We start from the raw sequence: 25,961 nt of genomic DNA on the forward strand, positions 1-25,961 counted from the left end.
CGGTATGTATTCGTAGGGAAGTGATTTGGGGGAAGCGTTATGGGCAAAGATTTATGGGATTGAGAACAAGCAGTTTCAAGCACGACCATGCAGAGAGAATGTTATCAAATGGTGTTTTTTTCTTATTAGCGACCAGCAAGTAGCAGGAGAGGCAGCAGAACTTGGCACGAGTGAACAGTGCCGAGGCCCAAGGCATCCACTTGGAGCCTTACATAAGCACCAGCCGCTGGATCACGTTTCCAGTCCAGATCTTTAAACTAACACCATGAAGATAAAAATATTATTTTATCTACAGCATGTCCATTTACATGTTTATTTTTCCTCGCAATAAAAATGTACTAAAGTTACGCTGTTTTCCACGATGCTTCTGTAATTCATTTTTCTCAGCCGAGACTATGACATTCCACCCTGTCAGGTTTTCTTTCTTATACATCTGCTCAGTGTTTACACTCGGTTAGAAAACCCAATTATTCTTGGTTTCACCAGGAGTTCTCTATTTTATTGATTATTTCTTTTAAACAAAAACTAACATTCAACTTCTTTAGGAGCCGTCACTGGAAAAGGAAGCACTAGTTTGGAGAGAAAAGTAAGAATATGGTTCTTTTAACTTTGAGCCCTGCTCAGGATAAAATGTTGACCCTGGCGCTTTCTTCCCATAATTGCAGTCTTATAGAGACACGTTTCCTCGTCAGATTAGAAACAGTAAGTTGAGCTTGCCTCCTGACAGGGTCCTGGTGCAGCATTACAGAACATATATTCAAGCACTGAATTTATAAGCAAGCCAACATTTCCTTGCAGAAATGCATAGGAGACTATGCCTAACTGAATATCAAGTAAGACCACATAGGAGACGTGAGAATTCAGTGCCACTGGTTTTTAAACAGCCATTTCCCCAAAGAAAAGGCAGCTCTGGTTTACAAAAGCCAAATAATCTTTTCACATTGCCTAAAGATTTAGGAGTCTTGCAAAACATGGAGGGCGGCCAGCTTATCAGCAAAACAGCCTGTGAAAGTGACGATTTCCTTCCTCCACCATCATCAGTTGACACTGGTTTGTGGCAGGTGGCTGGCTGGGTTTAAAAATCCAGGATCACTTTCTGTTAACAAAACGCACGTGGATGGGCCCCCCTGGCGTCAGAAGCCCATGGGTTTTGGCAGGAACTGCTTTAGTCCAAGAAGATGTCTTGATCTCAAAATGCTGAAGCAACTAAGAAGAGAAAGAGAGAAGGGGGATTCAAAATTGGGATAGTACAGGACTCACAGTGCTCCAAATGAGGGCCCCTCACCTGCCCGTGATGGCCGCGGGCTGCAGGGAGCCCAGGAAGTAGGCAGGATGCCAATCCCCATCAGGACGGTGCAAGGGAGATGCCATGCTTCTGAAAGCAGCACCAGGTCCTGCACAGGAGCCTGGTCTGTCCACTGAGCAACCATGAAGCTCACATAACAAAGGTATGCAGACACGATGTTCAAATGATTTAGGCTTTCTCAGCCATCTCAAAGCTCCAACTCCTCTGCTTCCAAGGTAACATTGTGTGTCGACTAGACTCAAATAAAAAAAATGGTTTTGAAATGAAAAAAAAATAAAGTGGCCCTTAAATGGAAAAATTAATAAATAAAATACACAACAAATACAGAACAAATCAAAGGAGCAAGGAGGACAGAGAGATAAAGTGAAATCCCAGGTTTCCCTCCGGCTGGGGATCTGAGGTGATACAGACCCAGGGGAGCACACCGCCGGGGAGTGGGGGGCAGGTGAATCATTCCAACAGGCTTCAGTGATAAATGTCCTTAATTTCTCCTTAATTTAAATATTCTTGATCTGGGGGCGCCTGGGTGGCTCAGTCAGTTAAGCCTCTGACTTCAGCTCAGATCATGATCTCATGGTTCGTGAGTTCGAGCCCCATGTCAGGCTCTGTGCTGACAGCTCAGAGCCTGGAGCCTGCACAGTCTGTCTCTCTCTCTCAAGAGTAAATCAACGCTAAAAAAAATATTAAATATTCTTGATCTGTACCTTTGATCCCATTTCTCATTTCTACGGTCCAGAAGGAGAACCAGCCTTACCACTCAGGATAAAACTAGAGACAACCTCCGGAACGAGTTTTAAAAAGCACCAAAGTATGCGTCAGCCTAAAGCAATAACCTCCCCGACCAAGTGGCTATGGCCTGACGTTCCAGGCCACCAGTGGGCTCAGGAACACAGCAACTTGCTCTAAAGACCTGTGTCAGAACACACATGGGCACCTGTGTGGCTCAGAAGGTTAAGCATCTGACTTCGGCTCAGGTCACAATCTCATGGTTCGTGAATTCAAGCCCTGCATTGGGCTCTGTGCTGACAGTGTGGAGCCTGCTTGGGATTCCCTGTCTCTCCCTCTCTGCCCCTCCTGTGCTCACTCTCTCCCTCCCTTTCTTTCTCAAAATCAATAAATAAATAAATTTTAAAAATATCGACAACTGCATTTTTTGCTGTCTCCTCCGCATTGCTAACACAGTTTACGTGTGCCTTCTCTCTCTTTTTTTCCCCTGACAATTACAAATAGCGATGTTCCCTTTCTGTATTCGCACAAGTAGAAATGAGAACTCTGATGGGGCACCTGGGGGGCTCAGTTGGTTAGGCGTCCAACTTCGGCTCAGGTCATGATCTCACAGTCCGTGAGTTCAAGCCCCGTGTCAGGCAGGCTCCGTGCTAACAGCTCAGAGCCTGGAGCCTGTTTCGGATTCTGTGCCTCCCTCTCTCTCTGCCACTACCCTGCTTGCACTAGGTCTCTCTCTTGCAAAAAAAAAAAAAAAAAAAAAAAATGAAGCAGATCCATTTGTGTGTTAATAGCACCAAACAAAACCCCATCACTGCCACCAAACACCCTGTTTCTGACCCTCTGCCAACAGGAGCATCGGGCAAGGCTGGCCTCTCTTGCTCTCGCAGTGGCGTCTGGTCCTTCAGGCAGCCAGAGCAGGGGAAGCAGTGAGCTCCACGCCTGCCTGAATGACCCTTGGTAGGAAATGGCCTCAGCCTGTCCGGGACGTGGCCACACAATGTACAGCAGAGTTTTATGGAGCCTAAGACCTTCCTGAAAAGCCGAGGGCAGACACTCAGAGCAGAGCAGAGACAACAGCAGCTCCCGGCCCGTCGGCACAGACCGCGTATGGACACTGCTTAGTCCCCACACAACCAAGAAGTAGGCATTTGGCCCATTTTGTGAATAAGGAAATGGGCTCGGCGTGGCTGAGAAGGCTGCCCAGAGTGTCAGAAACAGAAAACAGCTGAACTGGGCCCTACTCGCCCTGGAATCAACACCTCACTGAGCTGCCTTTCACCTCCGACACAACTGGATGGGCCAGCGTCCCACGGTCCCCAGGACGGCTGCTCTGGTGACACCCCTGAACCTTGCCAGCAGCCAACACATCCCGACAGAGGTGGGAATGGCCCTTTACACACACTGGCCACCAAGCTTCCCTGACCTGAGCCACCCAACTCCAGAGAGGTGCCTTCCCCCCACACTTCCCTGTACGTCCTCTCCCACTGGGCAGTAGCCCCTCAACTTCTCCAGCTCTCAGACAGCCCCAAGCACCCACCATCCAGAATCCCTCTCCACCCCTCCCAGGCTGACCAGGCTTCCATGGTGCCTTACGCCCTCTCTCTCACTGTCATCAAGGTCCCAACCCCTCAGCGCTCTGCTCTAAACTCTGTGAGGCTTCAGGAAAGCCCCTCTATGATATGGGGGGGCAGGGGATGCAGGAAGAAGTCAAGACGCCTGGGTCGTGCCATGCACCTGTCATTCTGTGACTGTGGCAAGTGGCTCCAACTCTCTGAGCCTCAGTTTCGTCATCAGTAAAATGGGGAGCTTGGGTCATGAGGTAATTTCTGTGTTCTTCCAATGCAACGTCAATGACAATAGCTCCCAAAACTTGGGCCAAGGCCTTCCATGGCTAAGCTAGGCTCATCACAGTCTTCCTAAATTTGCAAGACAACCTAATTAAACCTAGGTTTAATTTTCTCTATCAAAGTCTTTTCTTTTATGAAATTTCCTTCAGACATTACTTAGTATAGTATAGGCCAAAAAGCATCTATTTTAGTATTAAGAGATTAAATGTAAGGTATTCTCCAACAAGAACAAAGCCTTCCTGATGTTTGGCAGCCTAAACAAGTGTGAGAACCACTGCGCTGTGTGAGTGGCTGGTTCACACATCTCTTAGAGTGCAGCCCAGTGGTCACTGGAGTCCGAATCACCCAGCAGGCCCATCCCAGACCCACCAAATTACTCTCTCTGCGGTGGGGTCCTAGAACCTACATTTTAAGGAGCCCCCTAGTGCCTTTTCTCTCCATAACGTTTGAGGACCACTGATTTGACACCTTCCCGTTCACATGTGCCCAGAGCTCCTAGTGTGACAAGAGTTGAGCTCTCGGGCCCCTATACATCCTACAACACCCACATGTACACACCCCGGTCCTTCAGGCCTCCAAGGGCCTGAACTGCTGCCCTACAAGTCCAAGGAGGCAAGAGGCTCAGCAGGTGGTCAGGGGACTAAGGAAGGTGGCTACTGTGGGGGGTGGCATTTTAAAATATAAAAGGGACTTAACATGAAGCTCTTGCTTTTGAGTTTTCCAAATCACATCTCCTCTCCCACCCAAGCCTTGGTCCAACAGAGCCCCATAAACCAGGTCAAGGTGGAAGGTCAACGTCCGGACCCACGCACCTACCTGGATCACGACGAGGTGGATCTCCAGTTCTGCAATTCTCCGCCCGATGCAGCTCCGAACCCCAAACCCGAAGGGGATGGACCCAAAGTTGTCCACTCTGTCCAGGCTTCCTTTCCGCAGCCAGCGCTCCGGCCGGAACTCCTTGGCCCGAGGGAAGTTCTCATCCTCGTAGGAAGTGGCATAGTGGCAGAGGGCCAGCTGGGTCTGAGGACACCATTTGCAACCGAAAAGGAATAAAGAACAGGATATCATGAAGGCAGAGCAGAAGCAAGAGCCCCGGGTGGACAGTCCCTCCAGAGGCACTTCTGGCCAGGAGGAGGGCCCCCAGGATGGCAATCCTCCCTCAGGAGCTGAGCAGGAGATTCAGGTCCTTCAAACCCCCCCAACCCTCCAACCCCCACAACTGCTGTGTCCACAGGCCTCTCAGGGAGGGAGGGAGAAGCCTGCGAGCTACAAAAATCTCTGGCTTTGCTTCTGCTCCTCGCTTCCGAAGCCCCGTCTTCATTGTGCAATACGTGCAGAAGGAAAGGAACCTACTGATATTTGCTCGGGCGCAAGGGCTTCGTCAACATACCAGCACATTTCCCATTCAGCCACACGGCAGAGCCCAAGTGCCCACACCCTGGCAGCCAAACTCACGCCTTTGGGAATCAGGTACCCGCCAACAACCAGGTCTTCCTGGGTGACTCGGCCGTTCCCTGGAAGCACTGGAAACAGCCTGGAAAAGAACCAGTGGAAGCAGGAATGGAACAGCCACTTTTAAAATATTGTGCTAAATTTTCGAAAAGTCTGGCTATTTTGCCATTTTCGTTTTCTACAACATAACACATGGTCCGGTTTCAACTAAGAAATCTCGCAAGGACCTTTGTGGCTCCTTAGCTGTGGCCAGCGAGTATTCTGAGGGATGCGAAGGAAAGTCCCACAGTCAAAAATGTGCACAAAACACAAAGCAGAGCCTTGAACATACTATTGTGTTCCCAGGAGGGAGAGTGTGGAAGAAATTCTGAAACTTACATGCACCCGGGACCCCTTTATCAAGTAACAGTCCACAGGACTTGGGGGTCCAGGAAACACATTTTGAGAAATGCATGTCCGTGTTTGGATTGTCTTAGGCAATCCGGAGAAAACTCTGAGTAAAACTTTAATTGACAAATACCAGTAAACACACAGCTAGTTATTTTTCTCCCCGCCAAGGTTAAACAACATGCTGTAGACTGAGAATCCAATTATTATAATGGGTACTATGTAAATAACTTCTGCTCTTTGTCAAGGCATTTCCTCCACAGAGGAACACTGTGTTCAGGATCCTTGAACCTCAAAGGAGGAAGAAGGTTCACTGGCCACCTAATCCCACCACCTCCCACCCAAGTCCACCCATGGCCACCCAGAGCCCTCACATCCCGGCTTTTCCGAGTGTCAGTGAAGCCCTGTCAGGGACTGAATGAGCCTCGCTGTTTGGTGTCTCCAGTCGAACTAGCATATCCACACGAGAACCACAGTCTTTTGTAAGCAGGCCTGATAATTAGCCAAACAGCCCCAAAGTATTTTCCTAATAAATCAGTCTTGTTCTGGTTTACCTTCAGAGGAACAGACACCTAGGAGTACTGGTCCAGGAGCACACTGGGGAGCGTGGTGAACCAAATCACTAAAGCAGAGGGCTCCAAAGGGCTTTATGAAGAAAAATTAATATTTCAAACTGTAAAACAGAATAGCCTTTCTACTATTCTGACAAGGTCAGAGAGGGAACAAAGATAGCCAGAAATAGCTCCTTCCTTAACATTTCGGCCACTGAAGGATGCTGGCACATTTGTTTTGGACCCGGTTTTTAGTCAAAAGCATGAGTCGTCACGATAAAAAATCAGAGACTTAAAAGGCACAGTTTTGGCAAGGCTTTTACCTCAAGGTTTCCTTCAGCAGAGCTCTGACCAATGGGACTTTGGGGACATCGGCTGCCGTTGGGACATGTCTTTCCCCCAAATTCTTAACTATCTCCCGATACACGGTCTGCTGCACTTCTGGGTGCCTCGCAAGGAGATACACTGCCCAGGATAATGTGAACGATGTCTAATAAAGAAACCGGCAGACATAGGCACAGGAGTGAGCAACACCAAAGATTTAAGCAGCAGGCAACATCAGGCATGAAGTCATGTGAACATAAGCATATGTGAAAAGTCACGTTCGTAAAACTCCATCGGAGTATGTTAGGTCTTACCAAAACAAAGGTGAGTTTCCTAATTCACTCCAGAAAAAAAAAAATACTTTGGAAAGTCACATCAATTGTGTGATTCAATTGCTCTTTTGATAAAAAGCCAGAGGAAAAATTATGTTAGAACTTTTTTGGATCACTTAAAAGCAATCTGCCTCCTCTTCAGTGGAGTCTGAGAGGACTTGGGGATGCTGGTCAAGTCTGGAAGTTGTGCCTGGAACTTCCTGTGAGCTTCTTTGCAAGGGTCATCTGGCTTTTGCTAGAAAGGGCCTGAGACTGCCCATCAGCCTGGGGAACTATTCAACCTTCTGGCATTCCATAGCCCACAATAGCTGGGCGAGGCCCACTCTGGCTGCCTCATCTGTGGCAGGATTACTCATTAGCTCTAGTTTCCATGCACTTATCAAGTAAAGCAACCTATAAGGATTTAATAACTCATTTATGCAAAACAGTGTCTTTTTTTTTTTTTAAGTAGGCGTTCACACCCAGCATGGAGCCCAACTCAGCTTGAACTCTTGACCTTGAGATCAAGACCTGAGCTGAAATCAAGAGTCAGACACTTAACCAACTGAGCCACCCAGGCACCCCAAGCAGTGTCATTTTTTATACCACTCAGACTGAAGAATTACATTTCTAGTTATTGAGAATAATTCTATTTTATCCTCCAAGACTTTCACCACATTTTCACTATTATCTATGTGACTGTGTTTCACTCTCTTATAAGCAAGGAAATTCCACAGTATAAATGCCCTTTCTTTTGTCTAAAAAAAATTTAAAGTAAGTCGGCCATACTGATATCATTTCCCTGTAATAAATATTATATGTGTTTAGAGGGCAAGCTCTTCTGTAATATATATAATGTACAAATTCTTCTTTATAAATGGTAAGGGAATCACTTAGAAATGTCTATTAAAATTACATTTATGTGGAAAAACCAAATGCGGTATATCCAGACAATGGAAAATGACAGGCATACCTTGGAGACATTGAGTGTTGGGCTCTAGACCGCCATAATAAAATGAATATCACAACAAAGCAAGTCAAATGAATTTTTTGGTTTCCTGGTGCATATAAAAGTTATATTTACACTATACTGTAATCAATTAAGCATGAAATAGCATTATGTCTTTTAAAAAACCCAATGTTTTTTTAAAAAAACATTTAAAAAAAACATTAAAAAATACTTTATTGCTAATGGGTAAGGGGCAGTAAGGAATATACTCCTGAAATCATTGTTGCACTATAAGCTAACTAACTTGGATATAAACTTAAAAAAATAAGTTAAAAAAATAATAATAATTAAAAAAAAGAAAATTAAAAAAAGAAAAAAATACTTTATTGCTAAAAAATGCTAACCATCACCTGAGCTTTCAGCAAGTCGTAATCACTGATCACAGACCAGTGATTCTTTATTATATATATTTATATATTGTATGTTACAACAAATATAATATGTATTATGTTACAACAAATATAGCAATAATGAAAAAGTTAGAAATGTTGCAAGATTTGTCAAAATATGACACAGAGACACAAAGTGAGCAGGTGCTGTTGGAAAAATGGCCCCACCAGACTTGCTCAACGCAGGGTGGCCACAAACTTCTATTAGTAAACACACAAACAAACAAAAACATTATCTGCGAAGCACAATAAAGCAAAGGATGTCTGTCCTTGGTAATAAAAAAGAATAAACTGCTTTGAAGTCATTTTGCTGAGTGAAGGAAGCTGGGTGCAAAATACACACTGTATGTATGATTCTATTTCTATAAATTTCTAGAAAAGTGCGAACTGATGCTCAGTGTCAGAGAGCAGATTGGCGGTTGCCTGGGGCAGGGGTATGGGAAGAGATGGACTGAAATAAGGGTGAGGAAACTACAGGGGTGGTAGGAATGTTCAGGATCTTGATTGTGGTGGTGGTTTCATGAATGACTGCATTGTGCTTTATCCTGTATCTGCCAGCAATTTGTATCAAATTGTACCGTTTCGGTGGATGCAGTTTCTGGTGCATATATTACAGTGTAATAAAGGGTTTGTTTGTTTGTTTGTTTTTAAATGTTTATTTATTTTTGAGAGAGAGAGCACAAGTTGGAGAGGGGCAGGGAGAGAGGGAAAAACAGAATTTGAAGTAGGCTCCAGGCTCCAAGCTGTCAGCACAGAGCCTGAACGGGGCTCGAATTCACAAACCGTGAGATCATGACCTGAGTCGAAGTCGGATGTTCAACCGACTGAGCCACCCAGGTGCCCCTAAAGGTTTTGTAAAGTAATAAGTTAGGAAACGAATATGAAGTTGTGAGACCGTCCCTTCCCTTCTGTGCTCCACCTCATGTGATGCTCTTAGCTACCACCAGGCGGCAGGAGGCACAGTGCACCCAAATCTGCTTAGAGGCAAGGCCATCCACTCACTCATCGTTTCCGCATTCAAGGAAACCCACACCACCCATCACATTCCCACAGCTGATTAGAGTTTTCATTGATCGCCTTGATTTCATTGGTTAGTTTGTATTTGATTGAAATTGTTTTTGTTTTATGTTGTGGAAGATCCATAAGAATAAGGAGTGTATGCTAATGTTTTTGCTTTTACATGTTTATGTCCCATTATAATAAAAATAAGTCAACTTGGAGGGGAGGGGTGCTCCCTTTAAACAGGAGGTCTGTGCCTTATTCCTGTTTCACTACTTCCTTTTAGCAAATTTAAAAATGTCTCTGTAACTATACCCACATGTGTATCATTTTCCACACATGAATAATGGTATCCTATTATACATTATTATAATGATTTTGGAGAAAACATGGTTCCCACTCCCAGCCAGTAACCCATGTTAACAATCCAGTGTGCACCCTCCGTACCTCCTCCACATGCACACAGACGGGCCAGTGCCAGGCCACCATTTGCTTTACCAACATGAGCACAGCACACACACTTTTCTGCACCTTCATTTGTCACTTAACAGGAGGGTACAGAATTCCCACCCAGTCACTTGGCAGTGCTGTTTCACTCTGACGGCCACCCTTCCTTGGTCACAGTACATTATGCATCTGCCACAATAAATCTATTCATTAGGATTTTAAGACTGATACGCACACATGTTCATAACTCAAACTGTTCATTACTCTTCTCTTTCTTTTTTTAAATTTTAGAGAGAGAAAGCACATGTGTGCAAATAGGGGAGAGGGGCAGGCGGGGGGGGGGGGAGAGGGGGAGAGAGAGAGAGAGAGAGAGAGAGAGAATCTCAAGCAGGCTCTCCACACTCAGCACGGAGCTGGACATGGGGATCGATCCCATAAGCCTGGGGTCGTGACCTGAGCCTAAATCAAGAGTCAGATGCTCAATCGACTGAGCCACCCAGGCGCTCCTACACTTTTCCTTCTTTCTGCCCTCTTTAGTAAGTTTTGGTTTAAAAGTTACATGGCTTTATGAGATGAACCGTGGAGCTCTCCATGACCTTCAATACTTTAAATGATAAACAATAAGGTTTTTAACGTCTGTGCCTTCTTCATTTCTGATATCATGAAGGAATGGTTCAATGTTTGCAAATCAGGAATGATTTTTCAGGCATTAAAACATAATTGTTACTTTGCGTGTGTGATAAGTGAATGGGGATTACCTTTTTTGCAGAATTACGGTTTTACGTTTGAAATACATATATATTATTTAAACGTTAGAGTTTTCTCCTGGAGCCTTTCAGCAGTGAGGCAGGCGTCCAGCTGGTACAAACGCGTATGAGATTACTGGGAAAGGCCACCGGCTTTTACCACGCTCTGCTAATGGAGAAGACAGAAAAGCCAAGCCGCTCACCGTGTCGACGCCCGCCAGCAGCATCTCGGTCATGTTGGCGTAGATCTCCTCCAGCGTCAGCTCCTGACTGAGGAAGAGGCAAGAGAGCAGCCCGCCCCTCACTGTCTCCCCTCGGTCCATGTGGCACTGTATGTCCCTCAGCTTATTGTCCACGTGGATCTGGCCTGTTTGAAAAGAGTATTCCTCTTGAAAGACATTCTGGTTGAGAACAATCTCTTCGTCCTCCCGATAACTTAATCTGTGGCAGGTTCCAAAGCTAATTTACCATCAATCTGGGAACCTCATCAGTGGGCCTGTCTGTATAAATGAATGAAAAGTTAAAGACAAGCTAAGCATCTTTTTTTTTCCTCTGAAAATAATCTAGAAGATATTTGCAAATGTTCGCTTTATTCATCAAATAGCCAAAAAAGGATTGGAGTAACAAGAATACAGATCCTTCCCCCCCACTTTTTTTTATCCCACCATGTTTCCAGAAGGGGCAATGGATTGACTATAAAGGCCATGTTACCATAAAAAAGATAGTGGCATAGTAAGTCCATCAGGACACATATATTCAAATGAACGTTGGCCTCTTCAAAAGGCACCGTAGGATACTTCTTTCAAAGTTAGTATTGTTCTAGAAACACTGTTCTAATAAACATTTTGGAAATCTTTTGTTTTGGGAAATTCTTTTTTTTTTTTTATGTATTTAAATTCAAGTTAGTCAACATATAGTATAGGAAACTTTTTTAGTGAAATTTTTGGCCATGTAGGAAAACAGATCTTGCTTTGTTGAGTTGGAACAAAGTATTATTTCTTAGTTTGTTTCACCCAGTAAGAAAACAGGAATTTGTCTCTTCCAAACAGCTGCAAAGAAGAATGTTCAAATGAGTGTGCCCAGACCCACTCATTTTCAGCAATGACAGAATTACTGGACTAAAGACATCGTCTCCCTTAGGCAACATTTACTTGCCTGCATCACTGCTAGCAAGTTTGCCAAAATGAGAAGAATCTAAAAATGAGAAATCGGTCAGGTTGCTTGGAGTAGCCACCCACACGCTTTTTTTCATCCAAGAAATCTGTCCAAATAAGCGGTCCAAATAACAACATGTGTCAGCTCATCCCCCGCGGAGCTCCCCTCTGTCTGCACAAGCGTTAGATACACCACAAGTAAAGGCAGTCAGGTCGGCTGGCTGGACAACAGGTGCCCCTGAATTCATCACTTACTGAATTTGAAGAGTCCGTCCCAGGACCTGCAGAATTCCCGCCAGGGTTTCGGGACGAAGGGGCGGAGCCACCGGGGGATGGCGCCCGCGTACATGGAGGTCTTGAACATGCTGAACATGAGCCCGAGCGCCTCGATGTAGTCCACGGTCAGCTGCGGGACGCTGTTTTCCAGGCAGCCCAGGCGGCTCTCATACAGGATGGTGGCCACTCCTGCCCGGGAAAGAGCGTTTAAACCTGCTTCTAGGTTACTTGCAGTATCAACAGGCCATATCTAGCCACAAAAGTCACTTTCAAAAGTGATGGAGCTGCCCTTCGGAAGGGAGGCTCTGTTCCACCACCGGTCGTCTTCTCCACCACCTCCCGGGTTACAGGGCGCTGCACACTCAGTGCTGACAGCCGGCAGGTCCTTCCTTCCACCTGGCGGGGCTTCACCTCATCACACCCCCCTCCCCACGGTTTGTTCTACACCCAGGACCCAAAGCACCCAACCTATCGGCCCCTTGCCCAACCTTGGGGAATTGAAAGGTGGCTCCTCTGGGCCACAGAGGGGGGAGCCCCTGGCCAAGAGAGCCATAGGAAGAGAGGGAACAGCCTCAATGCATCAGGGTTTTCCAGTGTTTACAACTCCACCCTGTTGATTGCATTACTAGATTTGGCAAGCATTACTAGAACTTTAAAAAGTTCACTTAAAAATTAAATTTGAAGTAAGGTAAGCATGCTTTAAAAAAAAGAGAGAGAGAGAGAGAGAGAGAGAGAGAGGCAGGGCACCTGGGTGGCTCAGTCAGTTAAGTATCGACGTTTGATTTCACCTCAGGCCATGATCTCAGTTTGTGAGACCAAGCCCCACTTCAGGCTCTGCATTGACAGCACGGCGGAGCCTGCTTAGGACTCTCCTTCTGCCTCTCCGTCTCTCCCCCACCCTTTCTAGTGCACACATGTGCACTCTCTCTCTCTCTCTCAAATAAATTTTTTTAAAAATCTTTTAAAAAAGGAGAGGGGCGCCTGGGTGGCTCAGTTGGTTAAGCATCTAACTTCAGCTCAGGTCATGATCTCACAGTTCATGTGTTCGAGCCCCACATCACGCTCTGTGCTGACAGCTCAGAGCCTGGAGCCTGCTTCCTATTCTGTGTCTCCCTCTCTCTGCCCCTCCCCTGCTTGTGCACTGTCTTGCTCTCTCTCTCTCTCTCAAAACTAAATGAATAAACAATTTTAAGTAAGTGAGTAAATAAATAAATAAATAAATAAATAAATAAAGGAGAAAACTGACAGAAGTTCCTTAGGAAAAAGCAAAGTACAGAATAAAGTGGTATGCTACTGTTTTGTTTCGTTTTAGGTAAAAAGACTATTCACATGTATCCCCTTGTATGTGCATAAAATATCCCTTAAAGACACTGGTGACCTCACCAGGTCAGGAGAGAGGGAGAATGAGGGGACTTTTCAGTGAATACCTTTGAGATTTGATTTTTGATTTTAGGACATGGCAATGTCCTACCCATCCCACATAAATTTTAAAAGCTACAATGACTGTAGTAGAGGCCCTCTGAACTTCTAATGGTTTTTACAAATTGTGCTAAAGCAAGATGTACAGTAATTTAGGAGCATGATTCTTGAGTTAAAAAGACCCGATTTGAGGGCGCCTGGGTGGCGCAGTCGGTTAAGCGTCTGACTTCAACCAGGTCACGATCTCGCAGTCCATGAGTTCGAGCCCCGCGTCGGGCTCTGGGCTGATGGCTCAGAGCCTGGAGCCTGTTTCCGATTCTGTGTCTCCCTCTCTCTCTGCCCCTCCCCCGTTCATGCTCTGTCTCTCTCTGTCTCCAAAATAAATAAACGTTGAAAAAAAAAAATTTTTTTTAAATAAAAAAAAAAAAAAAGACCTGATTTGAGACTAAGTTTCTGCCAGTAAAAATGGAGATGGTTTGTCAGTTTGCCCATGTGCAAACCAGTGGCGGTACACCGGGCTCAGTTAGCAGGTGAGGGTCACATGTGTGGGTACAGGGCTCAGCACAATGCCTGTGGGGACACAGGACATGCCCAGTGAATGAGAACTCCTATGTTTGGCACATGTCCGTTCTTCCATCTCCCTCCTGACTTCACCTCACCTTCCATTGAATATTTGAAGAAAAGGTCATTGATACTGGTCACAGTCTCTCCATCTTCGGCCTGGCTCCTGAGGATGTAGATTCTTTTAATTAAATCTGCAATAACTTGGTTGATTTCTCCTGAAAAAATGGCCACGTCTCTCGGTTTCAGAATTCTTTGTCTCAATACACGTCTCATCTTGAGCCATTGTTCACCCTCCCTAGAAGAGTAAAGTGAGTTTCAAATAATCTTACTTCCATTGACATTCTGGAAAAGAACTCAGAGAACCTCTGAGAGCTCCCCCAGCCATAAAAAAGCCAGCCAGATCTGCCGATCCCAATGGAATTAAGACACTGTGCAGGGGGAGGGGAGTAACTTCAGTCTCGCAGTTGGTCAGGGCTTTAACGGGAAGCAAACTTTAAGGGGAAAGATTGCCACTGGGAATCATCTTTATAAAAGGAATATGATTTCCTTTGAAAAACCTTGCAATAATATTATAATAAAGAGACATGAAGCTGTTGTGATTAGCAAAAGAGAGAAAAGTTTATGTGTATGAACTGCTGAGCCCTGAACTGAGCTCCGGGGCCCACAGCAATGCAAGCCGCAGGTGATAGGGCAGAGAGCAGAGAGCTTTTCTAGCATTTGGTCACTCCCCATCTGGGGCCAGACTCACAGGGAGGAGGTGTTTGATTATTTCCCTCAGAGCAGAAGTTGAGGGATCCTGGTGACATCCAGTCACAGCTTTTATTTACCTCATTTGAGAAACCGATAGTTGTATTTCTCCCTAGTTCATGTATAAGGGCATATATACCAAAGAACCACAGATAGAATTTCTAAACCAAAGGGATTTGGACCAGGGGATCCACAGAGGCTTGTGTTCTCCTCCCTGCCTGAGACTGTGCTGATTAGCTCTTTCTTAGAGGGCACAGAGGTCTCCGTGAGGCTTGTTTACAAGTAATAATCAAAGCCTGTTGTGAGTTGGGAACATCATCACATGGTGATCCACGGAGGAAGGCTCTCGGCCCTTCCCCAGGGTCTCCTAGAGTAGCTGCCTGCCTCCTCTCCTGCCCACAGAGAGGCTCTGTGAGCACCCGCCCCCCTTGGTTGTCACTGAATGGACACCTACAGCCTCAGAGCACTGCTTGAGAAACAGCTCTCCCCCTTTACCAGGCTAGTGTGACCCAGCCTTGTCCCTGCCATCTAACCTCTTCCCAGAGGAGAAGGGACAGGGCCCTCCACACCAGTATTTAGGAAATCACACAAGGAGGCTGTTTTGACACTATTCCACTGGGAGTTCTACAATTTATTAAGGCTGTTTTTCAGAGCCCAGCATCCAAGCAGGGGTCTCCCTGGGTTCCCCACTCCCACCCATGGCCTGACCAGGCCACATACTCACGCCGAGATGAGCCCGGTGGATCTCCCTCGTAAGTGTCGGTACTCCTGCCAGGACCCCATGTTGGCTCTCTGGGGCGCAGCCCCCTCTGCCCGGAGCACCTGAGCCACCATGTCTCGGTCTGCAATAGATACTACAAACTGAGGACCAAAGTGAGACTTGAAGATTTTTCCATATTCCCGTGTGTGCTTCTGCTGCAATACCATGGAGAAACCAAAAAAGGAAAAAATGCACAGATATGATATACCTTTGACATGAACATTTCTGTGTTTTAGGGGAGCAAAAAACTGGGGCAGAGGAAAGCTCTACATTATACAGAGCTGAATCAGAGTTGTGACTTTAAATATTCCTGAGATAAACGTACTTTCACATCATTAATCATATTCACTAAGTTTTCTTATTCTTTAGAGCTATGTTTTTAACAATACTTAGCTGTGTGGAACAACAAGAGAGAAATGTCATTATGGGTGGAGATGAGTTGCAGAGCCTTCAATGGCCTGAGCCAAAAAGACTGTGCCAACCCCCTGTTCCAGGCCCTCAGCTGCTCTGCCTCCCTACTCTGCAGAGGGAGAACCCTCTGCAGACAACCTGTAATGAACCTGTAAAAATAGCCCCCAGTGCGAAAATGAAAGAAAAGTCATCCAGATTAGAAAGAGAGAAGTAAAGCTATCTCTAATCACAGATGACATGATCTCACATACAGAAAATTCTAAAGAATTCACTAAAAAACTGTCAGAATTAATAAACAAGTTCAGCAAGCTTGCATGACATAAGATCAAAATACAAAAGTCAGTTGTATTTCCATACACTAGCAATGAACAATCCAAAAGTAAGATTATGAAAACAATTCCATTAATAATAGCATCAAAAAGAATAAAATGCTTAGAAATAAATTTGAGAAAAGAGTGCAAAACTAACACTCTGAAAACTATAAAAGATCATTGAAAGAAATTAAAGAAGAGCTAAAAAATGGAAAGATATCCCATGTTCATGGATTGGAAGATTTAATATTATTAAGATGGCAATACTCCCCAAACTGACCCATAGATTCAACATAATCTCTATCAGAATTTCAGTTGGCTTCTTTGTAGAAATTGACAAGCTTAAAATTCATACGGACAAGCAAGGGACCCAGAATAGCAAAAATGACCTTGAAAAAAAAAAGAGTGAAGTTTAAGGGTTTCCTGATCCCTATTACAAAACTTGCTACAAAAACAACAATAATCAAAACAGTGTAGTACTGACATAAGAATAAACATCTAAACCACTGGAGTAGAATTGAGAGTTCAGAAATAAACCATACAGGCTCACTTGGGTAAGTCAGTTGGTTAAGCATCCGACTCTTGATTTCAGCTCAGGGTCATGATCTCATGGTTCATGGGATTGAGCCCCACATTGGGCTTTGCACTGACAGCACAGAGCCTGTGTGGGATTCTCTCTCTCCTTCTCTCTCTGCCCCTCCTCTGCTCTCTTTCTCTCTCAAAATAAACAAATGAACTTGAAAAAAGAAAGAAAGAAACCCATACATTTGTGGTCAAATGATTTTCAACAAGGATGCCAGTGCCAAGACAATTAAACAGGTAAATAGGAAAAGAATAGTTTCTTCAACAAATGGTACTGGGACAACTGGATATCTATAGGCAAAGAATGAATTTATATCCTTCTCTCATGCCAAACATAAAAATTACCTCAAAATTGTTCAAGCCCTAAATGTAAGAACCAAAACCATAAAATTCTTAGAGGAAATGATACGGGTAAATCTTCAGGATCTTGAATTTGGCAATGGTGTCTTAAGATACAACACCAAAACCACAAACAACAAAAGAAAAAACAGATGATTGGATTTCATCAAAATTTAAAAACTTTTGTGTTTCAAAGAAAGTAAAGACAACCCACAGAATTGAAAAAATATTTGCAAAGCACATATATGATAAGGGATTTGTATGTAAAATATATAAAAAACAACTCAATAAAACAATGAACTTATTAAAAACTGGGCAATTATTTGAATGGACATTTCTCCAAAGAAGAAATACAAATGGAGAATGAGCAGATGTAAAGAAGCTCAACATCATTAGTCATCAGGGAATGCAAATCAAAATCACAATAAGACACCACTTCCCACCCACTAGGATGGTTATACTCAAACAGGTAACAACAAGCCCTGGCAAGGATGTGGAGAAATCACAATGCTCTTACACTGCTGGTAGGAATGTACATAGTGCAGCCACTTTCAGAAACATTCCGGCAGTTCCTCAAATGATTAAATAGACAGTTACTACTTGGCCCAACAATTCCACTCCTAGACATAAATCCAAAGAAATGAAAGCATATGTCAAAAATAAACTTATACCAAATATTCACAGCAGCATTATTCATAATTAGCAAAAAGGTGGAAACAATCCAAATGTTTCTCAACTGATGGATAAGCAAAATGTAGTATATGCTTACACTGGGATATTATTTGTCCATAAAAAGAAATGAGGTACTGGTACACGCCACAACATAGATGAACCTTGAAAACATGATGCTCAGTGAAAGAACCCAGATGCAAAAGACCACATATTATGATTCCAGTTATATGAAATGTCCAGAATAGGCCAGTCTATAGAGACATAAAGTAAATTAGTGGTTGCTGAAGGCTGGGGGAATAGAGAGTTGGAGAGTGATAGCTAAAAGAAACAATATGGGGTTTCTTTGTAAGGTTATGAACCTGTTCTAGGATTGACTGGGGTGACTATTGCATGGTATGTAAATTATACATCTCAATAGTGCTGTTACCAAAAAACAATGAGAAATTACAATAAACGTAAATGGGTTAAACAAATAAATAAGAGAGAAATAGAGAGAGAGAAAGTACCCTCTAGCCTGGGTCAGTGTGGCATAGCCAAGGCTGAGCATGGGGAAAATGACTAAGTCTCTCTTTGGCATCTGCCAACATTTCTTATCACCCCAACTCTTTGCCTCAGAAATGGCAGGCCAGAGGGTCTGTTGTCTTTCCATTCTTCCTTCTACTCCTTAGGTAGAAGATGTTCACTTCCTTATCAACCTGGATGACATTCTCCCCCCGATAGATAAAGACACTAAGAATCAACTGGAATGTTCCTCTGTGTCTCTGAAAAGGAGCCACTGATGAGATGAGTGTTAATAGCAACTACTGGGAAATGGGTCACTTCTCAGGCGAATCCAGCTACTGAATGGGCACCATCAGCACAAGGGAGCAACTGACCAGGCGGGAGAAAGAACAAGATGCATGACCTGGATAATATATGGCACTTTTTGCTAGTGGACTGCAGAACAGTATAGTCAGTCCTAGCACTTAGAATTTGCATAGACATTAAGAGCACAGACTCTGGAATTTGAATCTTAGCTCACAGTTTACGAGCTGAGCACCCTTGGGAAGTTAAGGTCCACCGTACTTCAGTTTCCTCACCTGCAAAACAGGCAAATAATAGAACTTGCCTCACACAGAGGACTTGGAACTGGGCCTGGAACATGAAAAGAGCTCTAGAAATGTTCATTATTAGTATTTACTTGTTATTATTACAGTTTACAAATTTCACCTGACCTCACAATAGGTTGTGAGATGGATGAGGATGGTCAGACTTCTGCGCAGATGAAGCAACTGGAGTTCAGGGAGAATAAGTTATTAGCCAAGACTCCACAGGTGCTTGTGGAGGGCTAGCATGAGAACACAGGGCCCTCCTCTTCTGTCCCATCTGAAATGGCTGCTGGTGACATGGGTCAGGGTGTATGCTCTGCCACTAACTAGCTATGTGACCTCAGGCAAGTGACTCCGCCAACACTTTGGGCCTTTTCCACCTGTACATGAAAGACTTGATTGGGGCGCCTGGGTGGCTCAGTTGGTTAAGTGGCCGACTTCGGCTCAGGTCATGATCTCATGGTTTGTGAGTTCGAGCCCCACGTCGGGCTCTGTGCTGACAGCTCGGAGCCTGGAGCCTGTTTCGGATTCTGTGTCTCCTTCTCTCTGACCCTCCCCCATTCATGCTCTGTCTCTCTCTGTCTCAAAAATAAACCTTAAAAAAAAATGTATAAGCCTTGAAAGAACTCTCTGTGATCACGAGTTGAGTACAGTAAGCTGGAGGTATGGTAGCAGAATAACCCTCTTCCTCCTACAAGTGCCTCAGGAGCCTGGAGAGCAGGGCAGAGGGCTTTCCTAGAACCTTATTCAGTCTGGAACAACCTGAGCACACCTCAAGTGGGGAAACCCAAGGCCATAAAGCACTCCTGTGGGGTCCTCAGAGGAGTCACAAGGGGATTCGTGCTCTTGCAGATGAGCACTATTTGGAAATAAAAGAAAAGGGGAGCCCAGTAGGACAACCAAGCTGGAAACCCTTGGGGCCCATCTACCATGTTGCAAGAAAGCACAGATGAGTCAGTTCTACAACTGTCCTCTGACAGGTGTGCACCACCACTCATGACGGACCATGGTGAAAGGCATCATCTGAGCCTCAGGCAGAAGGGCAGGGTTTAGGGTGATGGCCAGAAGCATGGCAGATGCAGGGAAAATACCCATCTGAACTGAGACACTTTCTGGTTGTGGAGAGGTGGCCTTCTAGGTGGCTCCTCCCAGAGATGTAGGTTTTAACAGTGGTCTGCTTCTCAAAGAACCCTGTGGGGGGAAGGGGGAGTGGTGGGGGGGAACCAACAGGGGAGGGGGGTGCTTAGACTGTGAGGATAAAATCAGATAGAAGCAGAGGTAGATAGAAGTAGATAAACAAAAACAAAAAAAAATCAAGCCGTATTGACTTGTCCACAGTAAATAACAAAACATTGTAAATCCCATTTTAAAAGTATCATCCTGATATCTTATGTACAGATTCCACATGGAAAAGAAAATCATTTTTCACCTCTAAGAAGCATGTCCAGGAAAAACTGTGTTGGGGATGGAGAGAAGGGACAGGAATTTCAGCCAAATTAAACTTGTTCCTGGGGCACCTGGGTGGCTTAGCTGGTTAAGCCTCTGACTCTTGATTTCAGCTCAGGTCATGATATCATGGTTTGTGCAATCAAGCCCTGAATCTAGTTCTGTGCTGACAGCATGGAGCCTGCTTGGAATTCTCTCTCCCTCTCTCTCTCTGCCCCTCCCCTGCTCTCTCTCTCTCTTTCTCTGTCTCTCAAAAATAAATAAACATTAAAAAAAATTTTTTTAACTTGCTCTGGAGTTCTACTGTTTTTTCTCCTAATTAAGTTTCTGCTTCTCCAACCCAATCAGGGCCTCTGCACCATCAGGTATGTTTATTGGTTGAGGGAATGACCTGGACCACACCGGGGGTGGGTGGTTACAGAAGGAGGAGAATAAGCTTTGAACAAAAGCAAATTGGGGGGGGGGGGGGGATGGGAATGGGGAAGGGGTCTTGGGAGAAGTCAGAAGGCCCAGAGCCCAGAAGTAAGTGTGCCCTGGGGTGCGAGCCCTGAAAAAATGAAGTCAAGTGGAAGAAGCAGCTGCCACAGTCAGTGAGAGGAAAGGGGATCCGACGACCCTTGATGGGGAGGATCACCTTGCAATGGAAGACAGATTGCAAATTGCGGTGGGGAGAGGAAAGGCAAAACTCGGGTCAAGATGGGAAACTGCACTCTGGGCCGGTCCCAACACTCCCCCCGTAGTTGGAACGACTAGGTCTCTGCCCCAGTCCTGGCAGCCTGCCCAGGTTCATTGACATTCGTGTGGTGACCCCATCATTTAAGAGGCTAAGCTACCTGTGGCCTCTGAACCTCAGGTTTTGGAGGGTGGGAGGTGCTTGTTTTCCATTTATAAAACACAACCCAAAAGGCCTAGAAACGGACGCCACATGACCTCGGTCTGTTAGACACGGTGCCCTGGAGAGCTCCGAGCCGCTCTCTGCGCTCCCGCTCCCGGGGCTGGACCGCGACCCCCTCGGCAGGGCGCACCAAGTCCCGCTCCCGCTCGCGCCTCCGCCCGCCGGTGCCTCCTACCTGGAGAACGCTCCCCGGCACCCCTCCCCGGGCTCCCTCCCCAAAGCCCTCTCCCCCGCGCGCCCGGTCCGGGGACCTCGCCCTCGCCCTCCTTGAGGCCTCTTTCTTGGCGCCACTTGCTCGGCGTCCCTCCCCAGCATCCGCTGCCCGGTACACCCTCCTTGGGGTCCCCCCTGGGCGCCACTCCTTGGCATCCCTTTCCCCGCTGGGCCTTGTGCCTCCTCCCCAGAGCGCCCTCCCCGGCGTCCTTGTTTGAGCCCCCCTCCTGGGTGCCTCCTGCCCTGAGTCCCCTGCCCGGTGCCCCTGCCTGGTGACCCTTCCCTGAGCTCCCCTCCTGGGTGCCTCCTGCCCGGCGCCCCTACCCGGTGCCCCTGCCCGATGCCTCCTCCCTGAGCTCCCCTCCTGGGCGCCTCCTCCCCGGGGCCCCTGCCCTGTGCCCCCCCCCCCGGTGAGACCCCTCCGGGGCGCCTCCTTCCTGGCGCCCCTGCCCGGCGTCCCCTCCCTGAGACCCCTCTTGGGCTCCTCCTCCCTGGCTCCCCTGCCCGGCGCCCCCTCCCTGAGCCCCCCTCTTGGGCGCCTCTTCCCTGGCTCCCTTGCCCGGCGCCCCCTCCCTGAGCTCCCCTCCCGCCTGGCGCCCCTGCCCGGTGATCCCTCTCTGGAGTCCCTCCCGTGCGCCCCTCCTCGGCGTCCCTTTCCGGGCCTGGCCCTGCGCCCCCTCCCCGAAGTCCCTCCTGGGCGCCTCCTCCCGGGCGTCCTCCTGGGCGCCCCCCCCACCCCCCCCCCCCCCGCGCCGCTACCTGGATCTCGTGGATGCGGCCGAAGCCGTCCTTCCAGAAGAACTCCACCAGGTTGGCGAGGGGGTGGGGGCCCGGCATAACGGCGAGGCTCCTGGGCCCCTCGGTCCGGCCCCCGGCCCGCGGCGCCCCCCGCCGGCCCGCTCCTTTGTCCTCGGCCCGCGCCCCCGCCGACAGCCGAGCGCCCTCGGGCCGCCGCCGCCGCGGGGCCCCGGCGTCCAGGAGCCCCCAGCGCCCGGGCGCCGGGCTCCCACGGGCTTTCAGGACTCGCGCCAGCAGGGCCATCGAGGCCGCCCAGGTCGGTGGGTCGACTGAAGCAACTTTTTTGTGTAGGGAGCTGCCCTTTGGGGCGGCTCCTGGCTTCGCTTTAACTGGTGCGCGCGGCGCTTCTTCGAGCTCATTCAGCCTGGGCATCAGTTTACACAGACCAGTATTAAAGACTCCCTCCCCTAAGGCTGGGGGAAAGGGGGTGGTCTGTGGTTAGACTGCCGGAGAACCAGGCGGTTAGCTTCTCTTCACTTCGCACTAATTCACCCCTTAAGCCTTCTTTAAAACCAAAAAATTTTAAATTCAACCCTATTTCTGGCCATGGCCAAAAAAAAAAAAAAAAAAAAAAAAAAAAAAAGGAAAGAAAAGTCTACTGGGATTTGAAAAAAACATTTCTTCTTTAAAAATTACTATGGAGAGTATACGCAAAAAAACGAATTCACCTTTTTTTTTCATATTTTGGAAACCGCGCTTTATGATTTCAAGCCTTGCAGTTATAATTCAACATGCAGCAATGTTCGTTTTTGCACATAGCTCGTGATACTGTAAAATGGCCACATGATCATTTTACCACAAGTTCCTTTGGATAATTGCGCGGTCTCCGTTTGGCCTCCAAGGGCCTCCCGGCTTTTACCCCAGCGCACCCCTTCAAGAAGTGAGGAACTGGGGTGCCTGGACATTGGCTTGAACGTTTGGCCTGTTTCCGGTCTCTCAGCAAGACCGGTCCTGTTGCACAGGCTGGGAGAAAGGAACGCAGCTCCTAGGGAAGGTGAGAAGAGAGCGCGGTTCGCCAGCAGGGGCTCAGACCCCAGGGCCTGGCTGCAGAAAGGAAGCGGCCGCCGAAGGAGGGACTTGGCGTGGGACGGCCTGGGAGTGTGTCCTCAGGTTTCAGGAAGGGAGCCCAGATTCTGAATGAGCCGCTCAACCACTTACTCCGAAAACGGAGAGCGTTACTTAAGACCTCATGCAGGGCGTCCTAGTGCAGCCGGAGGTGAAACAGCAGCGATAACCGAAACCCAAAACTGCAAACGCCAAGTGTTGTTACCACGCAAAACATAACCCACTCTTTGACTAGTAGTTTACACCTTTAATGCTCTGTTAAATCTCCACTAGTTTTATAATTATAGTAAGTATGAAAGTGAAGCAAAGGGGCGCCTGGGTGGCTCAGTGGGTTAAGCGTCAGACTTCGGCTCAGGTCACGATTTCACGGTTTGTGGGTTCGAGCCCGGCGTTGGGCTCTGTGCTGGCAGCTCGGAGCCTGGAGCCCGCTTCCGATTCTGTGTCTCCCTCTCTCTGTCTCTGTCTCTGTCTCTCTCTCTCTCTCTCTCTGCCCTTTCCCCAATTGTGCTCTCTCTCAAAAATAAATAAATGTAAAAAAAAAAAATAAAAAAAGAAAGTGAAGCAAAGGTCAGTTATTCAATTTCTAGAATTTACTAGTAAGTACTCAGCAACTCTTATTTCTTTAAAAATTTTTTTTTCAACGTTTATTTATTTTGGGGACAGAGAGAGACAGAGCATGAACGGGGGAGGGGCAGAGAGAGAGGGAGACACAGAATCGGAAACAGGCTCCAGGCTCTGAGCCATCAGCCCAGAGCCCGACGTGGGGCTCGAACTCACGGACCGCGAGATCGTCACCTGGCTGAAGTCGGACGCTTAACCGACTGCGCCACCCAGGCGCCCCTTTTTTTTTTTTTTTAATTTTTTTTTTTTCAGCAACTCTTATTTCTAAAGATAGGTGCAAGAGATTCAAAGAGTGAGACACTGAATCTGCCTTTGAGGGCTCATAACCCATGAGAGGAATACAACAGGTACACAAATCCAAGCCGGATTACCACCAGTGTCATAAGACCGGTACAATATGATGGGGATGTGTGGGAAAGAGCCATCACACCCAGTTGAAGGGCGCTGGTGCAGAGGAAAGACCTCTGGATTTAAGTAGCATTTTTTTTAAAATATACTTTATTGTCAAACTGGTTTCCATACAACACTAGGTAGCATTTTCCACAGGGTTTGAAGACAGGGCTCAATTTCAGCAGGCAGAAATGGGGCAGCAATTGTGCTAGGAAAGTATCAATGGGGCGCCTAGGTGGTTCAGTCTGTTGAGTGACTGACTCTTGATTTAGGCTCAGGCCATGATCTCATGGCTAGCGCCAGCCCCACATCAGGCTCTGCGCTGACACCAAAAAGTCTGCTGGGGATTCTGTTTCTCCTTCTCTCTCTGCCCTTACCACACTCTTTCTCTCTCTCTCAAACTAAACAGACTTAAAAAAAAAAAAAAAAAAAAAAAAGGTGGAGAGTATGAAGAATGGCACAATGACTTTGTTCCTAGAGACTTTTAAAAATATTTCTGAGGGTAACTGGTCCTACGGAACAAAGACACCCCTAAGCAATTCAGTCCATTCTAGACAAGCTGTTAAATACAGATTTATATGTAAAGTGATTAAAAACACAGCTAGTTCTTTATTAGGGCTAACTAAGAAAAAGCCTGCAGTAAAGATAGGAAGGTAGAAGAGAGTAAAAGCAGATAGAGAAAGACCAGGAGGAAGAAAGATTTAATCATCCACAGAAATAGGTTTTCAGGGAGTACCCTTGCTCTCTCTGTCTCAGGGTATCATCTCTGGTAACTTGTAAAGCTAACTCCATAATCGTGGATCCAAATAAAATTAGTTCTTCATATTTGCCTGACACTCTAATGAAACTAAGCCAAAGACTACTTCAGAGTCTCAGTACAGTGGTATAAATTATCAATCTGTAATTCTGCGATAGAACAGTTTACTGTTTTCTTATTACTGTTCTGTAGCTAATTATTTTTAATGGAAAGCACAAATGAACCCAGAAATAGAATAAATCATTCTGATTGGGAAAATTTCTTTGAATCGAACAACAACAAATTATAAAGTAACTTACTTTGGTCTTTGTGCTAGTTTTTTCTTTTTTTCTTTTCTTTTCTTTTTTTTTAGTTTAAATCCTAGTTAGTTAACATATAGTGTAATAATGATTTCAGGAATAGAATTTAGTGATTCATCACTTACCCAGGACTCATCCCAACGGTTGTTTTCCTTAGAATGCCCCTCACCCCGTTAGCCCATCCCCCCACCCAACACCCCACCAGCAATCATCAGTTTGTTATCTGTATTTAAGAGTCTCTTATGGTTTGCCTGCCTGTTTTTATATAATTTTTGTGTGGATATTTTTCCTGATGAATATCACTTTTATAATTAAAAAAGTAGTTGATGTAAAATAAAGGATTCTCATAGTTGTGGGGAAGTTTAATGGGAGAAAATAAAGGGTAGAATGTTGTAAGAATCTGAAACATAACGAAAAAAATGATGACAAAAAATGGTTTCTGAATAGGAAAATACTGTCCATGTGTCTGTTCCTTTCTCCCTGAGTGAGCAAGAGAAACAAACATGAGACTCTGATTTCAAGTAGACAGGACAGCATTATTTGTCCCCATCCGACCTGAAACCAGGAGATTTTGCACAGCTGTTTTCCCTCAAGAAAACCAGTTTGTTGGCAGCACAGAGGGAAACAATGAGGTGCCCTTACCCAAGAGGAAATAAAGGA

General features: G+C 46.1%; 1 protein-coding gene across 1 annotated transcript; it reads right to left on the reverse strand.

The window, feature by feature from the left end:
* Window positions 1–1,089: 1,089 nt before the first annotated feature.
* Window positions 1,090–22,412, reverse strand: LOC125173292 (cytochrome P450 27C1). Its single transcript, XM_047872235.1, has 9 exons — window positions 22,131–22,412; window positions 15,379–15,569; window positions 14,003–14,202; window positions 11,904–12,113; window positions 10,698–10,861; window positions 6,593–6,759; window positions 5,335–5,413; window positions 4,696–4,899; window positions 1,090–1,206 (listed from the first exon to the last, which is right to left on the reverse strand). Exons 1-9 carry the CDS (start codon window positions 22,410–22,412, stop codon window positions 1,090–1,092), a joined length of 1,614 nt encoding a protein of 537 aa, XP_047728191.1.
* Between the last annotated feature and the right edge of the window lie 3,549 nt (window positions 22,413–25,961).

The sequence above is a fragment of the Prionailurus viverrinus genome, chromosome C1 (genome assembly GCF_022837055.1).
Source record: "Prionailurus viverrinus isolate Anna chromosome C1, UM_Priviv_1.0, whole genome shotgun sequence".
Taxonomy (NCBI): Eukaryota; Metazoa; Chordata; class Mammalia; order Carnivora; family Felidae; genus Prionailurus; species Prionailurus viverrinus.

Bases quoted from the DNA above. Each gene is read 5' to 3' on its own strand.
- LOC125173292 (XM_047872235.1), bottom strand. From the start codon at position 22,412: ATGGCCCTGCTGGCGCGAGTCCTGAAAGCCCGTGGGAGCCCGGCGCCC. The intron at 14,203-15,378 runs GTGAGTATGTGG...TTACTCTTCTAG, and splicing joins TCCACCGGGCTCATCTCGGC to GGAGGGTGAACAATGGCTCA. The intron at 5,414-6,592 runs GTAAAAGCCTTG...GTTCTTTTCCAG, and splicing joins CTGCTGAAGGAAACCTTGAG to GCTGTTTCCAGTGCTTCCAG.